This window comes from Quercus suber, unplaced genomic scaffold (assembly GCF_002906115.3).
Source record: "Quercus suber isolate HL8 unplaced genomic scaffold, Cork oak 2.0 scaffold_483, whole genome shotgun sequence".
NCBI classification, from domain to species: domain Eukaryota; kingdom Viridiplantae; phylum Streptophyta; class Magnoliopsida; order Fagales; family Fagaceae; genus Quercus; species Quercus suber.
The window spans coordinates 445687-456424 of record NW_027069933.1 but is presented as its reverse complement, the minus strand read 5'-3'; the positions used below and the strand labels follow the sequence as shown (position 1 = coordinate 456424).

The following is a 10738-nucleotide window of genomic DNA, read 5'->3' as shown; positions in this document are numbered from 1 at the left end:
ACACACACACACGCGTATATACATACATACATATATATATATATATATATATATTGCTAGGATTGAGCTAATGACATTGTGAATCATGATTCTTTTAGCATTCAAACTCTATCTTACAAGTTAAAACAAGGTAATAGTGATGTGCATATGACTTTAGTGCTGACCCCAACACTAATGCAAGCTTGGAAATTTGAAGGTTATAACTCCCGCCACAAATATCAAATTCTGCCTTCCACAATAACACTTTCATTTTCAAAAAAAAGTATATATATGATCCTCTTAACCTTAAACCACACAAATTTCTACTAATATGCTCTAAAATTAAATTTCAAAAAATTAAATAAGCAAAAAAATATGCGATAAACTACACATTCTTTCTTCCTGTTTTTTTCCAACCTAAATAATTTTGACTTGCATGTTAGTATGCTACAAGACTTTCAGTCTTAAATCTAAAAGGTCTTGAAGATAGAAAAAACTTATTCTGCATCCTGTTTCTGATGCTACTTCGTATGACTCCTGGAGAATGGCTCATGCAGAGCGCTCACATATCCAATGGACCCCAAACATTTGGATCATCAGAGGATTGTGGATCTCCTAATATGGTTCCAATCTTAGGCTTAGCTGCTTGATTTGGGAACTTCCAAAATGAATCAGAGTTCTCAAAGAAGATGTAAAATACAACAGCTGATGCCAAAAACATTCCTAACAGCAACATATAGATCTGCCACTCTGCATGTTTGACAGAAATTCTGGTTAAAAGGGCCAAATAAAAACACACAAATACACATTATATATATATATAGAGAGAGAGAGAGAGAGAGAGGCAGACAGACCTTTCCAATCTGCAGGAACATTTAGCTTGGTCACCACAGCTCCCCATTCAGTAGTAGTAGTAAGCACAACCCTGCAGGAATGCATCCCACCCACATATAATTGAGAAGCCAACACCAGAACGGAAAACCATATAAGATCTAGACTGATGACAATAGGCTTATACCGAGGTAGATTTTCAAGATTATCACTTCAGAAAACATTTTGCAATCAAGTCTTTTAATTTTGTTTTCTTACAAATTACATTCTACGACTGATATTTTGAAAAAGAAACAAACATGCCTAGACTTGTGACAAGTGACTTAAAACTTTAGCATTTAAAAACTAAAGAATAAAAAATATCATTAAAATAGATGACAGGATCAATTATCTGGATGTAGTAACCATAAAGATGCCAGAAGAAACTTTAAGAACCAATCATGTGCGGGCTAGCATTTATCATTCATAAAGCATTCATGATCACGGAGTATGTTTCCATAGGGTTATAGCCAGATTAATGAGCAGCTAGACTCCCAAACTTTTAACTCCTCCAATCACTAAACTCATAACAAAATCTAAAATAAAAAAGGGAACAAACTGGAGTCATATATATTTTTGTTCAGACCAATGTCCTCCCAGTCACTAATTTTATTCTAGATTTTCTTCTTAACTTGTTCAATTATGCTGCAATTATATTGTTATGATTCCTTGAAGTGTTTTCCCTACTTCATGCTTGTCACTTAATAAGCTGAGAGCTCCGAAGGGGATTTTTCCTTCTAGCATCAATTCCATTCCTACATTTAACTTTTTTTTTTTTTTTTTTTTAAGTTTCAACCTATGGCGTCTGCTTCTAATGATATATCCCATTATCATCAGACCAAGACACCAATCAAGTTTTTGGTGTAGGTGGGAATTGAACCTCAGACCTCTTATTCAATCATCAAATACTTTACCAGTTGAGCTAACTGATACTCACATAATTATTTATATTTGACTAGTAACAATCAATCATTTGTCTCCACGACCTTTAATTATTAGAGGTTGTTAATAGTATGTGGTTTAATTCTAACAGAGGTTACAGACATCACAGTTGTTCACCCAGCCACTTGAAGAGTGTTTTAACTCCTTCAGTCACTACAGAAAACCCTACCATTATGGGAGAACCCTTCATCTAGAACTTTGTAAGATAAGTATTTCAAACTAAGTGAAGGCAACCAGGTTTGTCAACAGGCCAGGATTTTTTGTGGTGAACGTCAAAAAAGAATCCATGCAAAGAATTTTGACATAAAATTCCAGATGTGTTCCTGGATATTGACACGTAGAGTGGGCACTATCACTCAGCCCAGCCATTGATTGTAACTTTATTGACCTGGCAGCTGTTAAGTAAACATGGACCTTGGTGGCCAATAAACCAAAAAGAGTCATATCCAAATGCAACAAGATCTCAATGACTGGCCAACAGGAAGGGAGGAAAAACAACAAAAGAACAATACCAAATGTCAGATTTACCCTCTGTGATCTTTAATAGTGAGAAAGGAGAGAGAGAGTTGTTGCTTTTCCAAACCAATAAAAAGGTTACAAAGTACACCCAGAATAGAGTAGGCAGGGACACAGGAAACATTACAAACTTTGTAAAAACAAGCATTTACAAAGAGGGGAAGAACATAATTTATGATGCTGATCTGAATTTCAAGAAAAGGGGATACCAGACAAAGTCCTTTGAAGTTGCGTCTAAAATTTAAAATCTTAGAAATAAAGCAAAATAGACCTTGGAGACACTACAAGAGAGAGAGAAGAAAAAGAATTTTCTTTTTTTTTTAAGTCCAAATAAATAACTTATCAAAAAAGTAATACCAAAGAAATAAGTTTCTCCATCAATAGATAAGAAATTGTTATTGGTGGAGCTGACCTTTCACTGGGACAAAACTCTAGCGTCTCAATGCCAGCACCCAGGTGTAGCCTCTTACTTGTGTGGGAGATCTCCATTTTCTTTACGTCAACTACACATATGTCTCCATCTTTGCTTCCCCTAAAGGAATAAAAATTAACATATTACTCAAAAAAAAAAAAAATCACAAAATTCTGAAAACAAAATCTACTTAACGAAGTCATCATAGCACCATTTTCCACCAAAGAAACAACAAATTGAACTTATATTTCTTCCTTTTACATGTAAAGAACATTCCTCTCTCTTCTATTGCTCCATAAGCTATTTAAAAAAGTTTTTCATGTAAGTGTTAGTGGGGCATCATCTGACAAGAGAGAAACAAATGTGGTGAGTTATTTCCAAATATGCAGTGGTAAAACTTTTAATTGCATGAAGTTACTAGTTTTTGTTAAGAAAGATATTAAGCGTGGTCAAATAATTTAATGTAGCATCCATGCACAGGAAGAGTTTCCTTTATGAAATAGTACAACAACAAAGCCTTAGTCCCAAATTTTTGGGGAAGGCTATGGATCCTCAACAAATTAATTAGGGACGGCCACATGTATTCTTTTCCTTTATTTTATTCTATCTGAAGTCATATTCTCCATTACTTTCCCTAATTAACATGTACTTTTTTATTACTTCTACTAACATTATTTTTGGTCTTCCTCTACCTTTATGAACTAGTAGAGATGAAAGTAAATAATTACAGCAATGTTGAAAATGCACGCTCATACATCAGTAAAAGCAAGTTTCCTGAAATTAATAGAAAAATAATCCTAGCTATCAAATAAAAGAAGCCAAAGTACAAAATTAAGTGCTTACAGAGCAAGATATTTCCCATCCAGACTTATGGACATTATAGAAGCAGGTTTTCTAAGCAGCCTCTTATACCCAATTTTATTCCATGTACTTATGTCCCAAACTCCAGTTACGGCCTTATTACCTGTTCATTTGATACAAATAAGTTGCTGAAAATAATGATGAAACAATTTATTCACTTTAAAGATGAGATTGATAATTAATGACCTTTCTGAACAGTGCAAAAAAGGAATGGTTTTGTTCCATCCTTAGAAAACCGACATAATTCAATCTTTTCATCCTGGAGGAAACAGACACCACATGAGACATCAAGATATAAGGGATACCAGCATAAAACCACCAGAGACTTTTATATCAGATAAACCATACCGAGTTGCGAGTCAGAGTAGTCAAGGGAGCACCATCTTCTGTCTTCCATATTCTTGCTGCACCGTCAGTAGATGTTGAAGCTAAAAACTCCGAGTCTAGGCTAGAGTATGATAAACAGAGAGCCAAAAATTCAGTACTTAGCTCTGAAATATCTCCAACTCTCTTTCAAAATGCTTTTCAGCCAACAATTCGGAGGGGAAAAGTAAAGGAAATACTGTTTTATTTACACTTTATATATACAAGTAAAGGATATTCAGGTAGCAATCTGTGTGTGTGTGTGTGTGTGATATTCAGTTGACAATCTGATGGTTCTCCAATAACATTAAACGATTCTCTATAAGAGTACTACAAGACAATAGTTTGAACTCTTCTCACTCTCCAATACAACCACACTATCATTCCAAGAATAAATTTGTTGAAGGGCTCTCAAATTGCATCTGTAGCAATATATGAAGAAAGCACTCTTTTAAAACAAAAGTGGTGGTCTTTCTCTCCCACCTAAATTAAAGAATGAGGACAAAAAAAATACATTTCCTTGAAATCCTCCTAAACTAATGAATAACTTTCTTTCAAAATTCAAATCTCATAAAAAGCTAGTTCATCAAAATACCAAGAGAGAAACAGTCCACATCGTAGTAACTCAACTAAACCAAAAGTGTACTTATCATTTATGTTTTTCCTGCATAAAATTGTTTTTAGTGTCTTGGCACTCATCAACTAAGATAATTAAACATTAGTGGAAAGTCATGGAAAAAAAAGTTTAAATTCCATATTGTGGATTGCAACACAATATGTTCTATCAAATATGGGGGTTTGAGGGTGCAAAAATTGGGCACATACAATCAGTTCCATACTAGGTAAACGGCTATGGCGTTTTGGGTAGGAAGGCAATAAGTCATGGAGGCAAGTTGTTGGTATGAAATAGTCAGAAATGGGATCAATCAACTAATGGGGTAGTCAGAAAAATAAGCATGCATGCATGAACCTTTGGAGGAGCATTAGGGAAGATTGGGATAGATTTACGAGTTATGTTAAATGCGTGGTAGGGATTGCAGAATACTGAAGTTTTGGCATGGCACATGGTGTGGGAATTAACCATTGAAAGCACTATTCCCAGAATTGTATGATATTGAGTAGAAATGGATGCCTCAATTAACTCTTACTTGGAGACTCAAAATGATGGGGAACTGCAGGCAGATTGAATGAGGTGAGGGTCCAGATCAAATGAGGTGGAGTTTGAATATTAATGGAAAGTTTCATGTCAGATCTTATTATAAAGCTTTAAGAGGCTCTGTAGATATTGCATTCCCTTGGAAAAGTATCCACGGTACTAAAGCTCCAACAAGAGTTGCATTCTTTGTGTGGACAACAGTCAACAGCAGGGGGGAAGATCTTAATGGGGGACAACCTTATTCATAGACGCATCATTATTGTAGACTGGTGCTGTACGTGTAAGAGTAATGGAAAAACTGCGGATTATTTGCTGTTGCATTGTGTAGTTGCTCATCAATTGTGGGGTTCTATAATTAGGGTTCAAAGTGTAAAGCCTATAAACGTAGAAGATATTCTCTTTTGGTGAAGGAATTGGTTTGTTGAGCACAGAAGATTGTTTTTTCGGAAATTTACCCCTTTGTACTTAATGTGGGTAGTATCGAGGGAGAGAAACAATTGCACTTTAGGGTTCAAAGTGTAAAGCCTATAAAAGTAGAAGATATTCTCTTTTGGTGAAGGAATTGGTTTGTTGAGCACAGAAGATTGTTTTTTCGGAAAATTGCCCCTTTGTGCTTAATGTGGGTAGTATCGAGGGAGAGAAACAATTGCACTTTTGATTGAGTGGAGGTCTTGATTATTGAACTAAAGTCATTGTTTTTGAGATTCTTATTTAGGTAATCTAGAGTTGTAGGAAGTAGTGACTAGTGAGATACATTCTATTTTAAATTTTATTTACTCTCTCAGAGATTGTAGTTCCATATACTGTCATTCTTTAGCATCCAGGATGTTTCTCCTCTTCTTGAATAAAATGCATTACTTTAGAAATAAAATAATAAAAATAAAATAACCATAAAAAAAAAATAAAAAAAAAAACATGTTTAATGAATTTAAAGAGACAATACATAAACACATGACCTAAAGTTACCTAAAATCCATATCCCGCACAGATTTATGTGCTTTTGGTTCATCTAAAATAATGCGCAGGCTTGGCCACCCCAAAATCCTGAGACGTCCATCCTATATTTGATTAAGAAATATATCATCACAGTGGTTTGATATAAAGAAAGTTCAAACATGCAGTGCCAGAAGGCATACAATAATGATGGATTAAATTATATGTTATTGGTTACCTCCCCACCAGTGGCAAATCTAGATCCATCAACGCTAAAAGCTATGCATTTCAGTGGACCAACACCTTGGAGAGGAGGAAGTTCCTTGGCCAATAGCCTTGTCTGTGAATCATGACTGACCAACTCAAACAATCTGCAAATTAAAAAAGAAATCACCTTATTATAGTTCTAGACCCTTTTGAATGTATGGATAGCTAGCAATGCTTAAAGACATGTAGCTTCCAAAAAAAATAATAATAAAGACAATAGAATGACCAGACGATATTGAGTGGCAAGCAGAACTTGCTATTTTTACAAGAAAATGTCCTGAATGCCTTTTACTCTCTTTTTTTAACCCCTTTCTCTTAGAGATCATTTTAAAGACCTATCATAACACTCACACAACATCTTGAGCGCAAAATGATGTTCTGCAGATTAATGGGAAAATGTTCTTATAAAACAAAATGCCAAGGATCCAGCAGAGAGCACCAGCAAAGATGAAATTATCTTCTGGCTTCCCCATATTCTGGCAAGCAGTAACCATAGAATTAGAGTTTATTAGGTAAGCCTTGCAAAAGCACAAGAGCTTGAACAAAACAACTAAGCCTACAATAGAAACTGTTGCATGGCTAGAGAAGAAACATCCTCTTTGGAAGCCTAAGATTAAGGCAAAACCAAAAGCCTTTTTGGTCCAAGAACAAATGCCTATGGTAGTTAACTAGTTTTATTTTCTTTTATAGTAATTGGCTTTTCAATAGTCAAGCATATTTTTGCAATTCCATAATTTCTTGGCGTGAAACTTAAATTTGAAATTATCAATAGGCAAGTCTTATCAGTTTATAGGCTTTTGTGTAGACTTTGGTCCAATCTAATTAGGAGTTTGGTTACTATTCAAAGTAGAGTTGTAGTCTTACTAAGAGAAGTGCAGATATAGAGTAAATATAATTTTTTTTTTTTAATTTATGGAAGGCATGTGTGCCCTACTGGGATGCTTTCTCTCTTACATTCCTTCTCCCTCTCTTTTTCCTACTAACAGTTCACTTCACTATTTGTAGCATTAATTACACGGCCTCAAACAGCTACCATTTTTTTATCTGTTTTCTTCCCTTTAAGCTCCAAACCATAACCCTTTTCTCATACCTTGAGAAACCCTTAAACCCCAGACTTTTCTCAACCTTCTGACAGCATCTGACCCTTCCAGACTACCTTAAAACCCGAATTTGTTGATACCAGGAAATGCCAGAATCCAGTTTGCTCTAAAAATACAATCCACTACCTATTACTAGGTAAGACAGCCATAAACCAAAATAATAAAAGGCTATCTGCATCAACAATGACTGTTGAACATGATGGGCCCAATGTAGGACCGGCTCTAGGCCTAGGCCTAATGGTGTAGGACGTGTAGGTGAACAGAAATATATAAAATAACATAACATTACAGAACAGAAACCTTAAGCATCACCACCTAAGGTTTGGTGTCACCACCAAACAAAACACATTCTCAACTCATAAGATCCGTATTCAAATTCTAATTTCCTCCATGATTACAAGAGCACTAGTTTAATAAGGTTTAGGGATTACATATATATATATATATATATGTAATAAATAATAATAAAAACATCTAATTAAATTCCATAAAACCCTCAAAATTAAAACCAAATTCATCAGAATTCAAATTATAAAAATATAATCTTAAATAATTTATGCACTTAACCATTATTCTAACATTACTAAACTCCATTAACATATTACTATCTATTTTAAAAAGTTCAGACTGGTCAAATAGCTTCCAAACCCCGTTGGATATAATCCAGAGGTGAACCTATAAAAGCCACCAGCAGTGCTTGATTAAGAGAGGCCATGCCACTGATCTCAGGGTTAAATGGCACTTCCACCCCCAATTAGAATGGCCCAGTAGGTGAGATCATGGGTTCATGTCCAATTGGGTGCATGAGTTGTTGACCAATCAGTAAACAGACACACAAACACACAGACGGATACAGTAGCACAAGTTCTGAATGAAGCACAGCATATAACAAAAGCTCACAAGATTCTGCCCATTAGAAAATAAAATAAAATTATAAATTAAAAAAAAAAAAAAAAAAAAAACACACACACACACACACACACTCTCGATGTAGAGTAGATCCAAAAGTGAGTAGACATTGTCTTCTATGGAGACTGGTATAACCAGCAGAGTCCATTATACCTATTGCAACCTTTGCTGAAGGTGTCTTCCGCAAAGGTCACAATAATATAATTCTTTCTAACTCCCAATGCAATAAACTCGCAGTTTAAGAATGAAACCTAATATCCAATGATCAAATTGGTTCTTAGACTTTTGATTTGAACAATTAGTGTCCAATGATCAAATTCACTCTAAAATAACTGTAATTTTGACAAATATCATTCTTCAACTTTAAAGCGAGTGCCAATTTGGTTAGACTTTCGATTTGAACAATTAGTGTCAATTTGACCAATTGACATAACTTGTTTAATTTGTCACAAACCTAATATCCAATGATCAAATTGGTTCTTAGGCTTTCGATTTCTGAACAATTAGTGTCCAATGATCAAATTGGCTCTAAAATAACTGTAATTTTTACAACCATCATTGTTCAACTTTAAAGCAAGTGCCAATTTGGTTCTTAACTTTCCATTTGAACAATTTAGTGTCCAATAATCAAATTGACATAACTTGTTTAATTTGCAAATAATCAAATTGACACTCTTTTTTTTTTTTTTTCAAGGGTGATATCAAAAAAAAAAAAAAACTTATAATAACCGTACTACACAAAAATAACAACAATTGTCTTAAAAATCAATAAGAACAAAGTAAAGGGTATAAGAAATTGCGATATAATTGATCCCGATGCAATAAACTCGCAGTTTAAGAATAAAACCTAATATCCAATTATCAAACTGGTTCTTAAGACTTTCGATTTGAACAATTAGTGTCCAATGATCAAATTGGCTCTAAAATTACTGTAATTTTTACATATATAACTCTTCAACTTTAAAGCGAGGGTCAATTTGGTTCTTAAACTTTCAATTCAAACAATTTAGCATCTAATAATCAAATTGACATAACTTGTTTCATTTGCCAATGATCAAATTGACAAAGGTGCTATTGAAAAAAAAAAAAAAACTCAAAAATAACCATACTACAAAATTAACAAACAATTTTCATAAAAACCAATAAGAACAAAGTAAAGGGTACGAGAAATTATGAAAATTGATGAAAAAGAAACTCACTTGCAGCCACCCTTTGTGGTAGAGCACACAATCTCATCACCGCTTGGGTGCACCGTAATCGAAACTGGATCACCATCTACTTCTTCAAGAACATACGTGGTCTAAACCCACCAAAAAAAAAAAAAAAAAAACCCAGTTAGATTAAAAAAAAAAAAAAATCCCATAAGACGCTATTCTTTGTTTGGTCGGTGAGAAAGTCATTGCCAAAACAGTTTCAACGACGGTTAATGAAAAGAGTTGGAAATTTGTTTTTTTGTTTGTTTCCAAAAAAGTCATTGAAAAACCGTTTTCAAAAAGCAGAATAACAAACTCCAAAAACGACGGCGTTTTGTAGAGAGAGAGAGAGAGAGAGAGACCAGAGGAGAGGAAGAGAGAGAAGCGGTCTTGGGGTCGAAGGAGAAGATCTGAAGCACAGAAGGAGAGGAAGAAGAATCAGAAGAAGAATCGCCCCGCTTCTTCCTTGACCTCGCCAACACAGCCAGATTCACTTTCTCGGGTCTCCGGATCCAAGACCCGCACGCCACCGGACCCTGACTCGACCCGCTTTCTTCTTCCATCTGAAAAAAATACTAACAAAAATTTCTGTTTCTTCAAAACAGTTTTATCCTATTTTTGAAAGACTGTGTGTGTTGTGTTTTTATGAAGTGGATTGGGATTTTTTTTTTTTTGTTATTTATTTTTGGTATATAATGGGGTGTGTGGGGGGTGGGGCCTACTTAAGAAACACCGTCGCAATTGGCAACAAATTTTAACAATGTCAACTCCGTCGAGGCAGGCGTGCTGTGTTTTGGGGTTAGAAGAAGATATTCCCCGAGGATACCGCGGGAAGTGTATGAATGACGTTGTTTCTACTGTGGAGGTTCGCTCTATTCAATCATTACTTTTTTTGAAAATTTTAATATAAAACATTTTCTATGATAGAATTTCCTTCTTTCTTTTTTTAATTGTTTCACACTTGTAATGATAGGATTTGTAATGATTGAATTCTAATTGATTGAAATTATTATTATTTAAGTAAATAGGTGGGGGTTCAAATAAAACCCAAACGGAGTACCACTCAAACCCATTTTAAAATGTTTTTTTTTTTTAAATGTTATTTTAAGTCATAGCAATAAGAAATTTATAAATAATACAAGAGTTGGACTTTTTTGAACTATTACTTTTTTTTTTTTGCTCTTTATCTTTATTTCATTAGTAAAATATTAAAACCATCCTTGAGATTTAGGCTAAT

The 10738-nt window shown here is 34.4% G+C and overlaps 1 protein-coding gene across 1 annotated transcript; it reads right to left on the bottom strand.

The window, feature by feature from the left end:
- Nucleotides 1-214: 214 nt before the first annotated feature.
- LOC112025579 (SEC12-like protein 1) lies at nt 215-10289 on the bottom strand. The gene is made up of 10 exons (XM_024058249.2): nt 9864-10289; nt 9508-9608; nt 6271-6403; nt 6066-6157; nt 3929-4028; nt 3767-3839; nt 3563-3683; nt 2720-2839; nt 834-904; nt 215-729 (listed from the first exon to the last, which is right to left on the bottom strand). Exons 1-10 carry the CDS (start codon nt 10062-10064, stop codon nt 542-544), a joined length of 1200 nt encoding a protein of 399 aa, XP_023914017.1. The 5' UTR covers nt 10065-10289; the 3' UTR covers nt 215-541.
- Between the last annotated feature and the right edge of the window lie 449 nt (nt 10290-10738).

Excerpts from the sequence above, each read along its gene's own strand:
- LOC112025579 (XM_024058249.2), bottom strand. The coding sequence starts at position 10,064 with ATGGAAGAAGAAAGCGGGTCGAGTCAGGGTCCGGTGGCGTGCGGGTCT. Across the intron at positions 9,609-9,863 it reads CTCTCTCTTCCTCTCCTCTG|ACCACGTATGTTCTTGAAGA; the intron begins GTCTCTCTCTCT and ends TGGTGGGTTTAG. Across the intron at positions 6,158-6,270 it reads GATTTGCCACTGGTGGGGAG|GATGGACGTCTCAGGATTTT; the intron begins GTAACCAATAAC and ends AATCAAATATAG.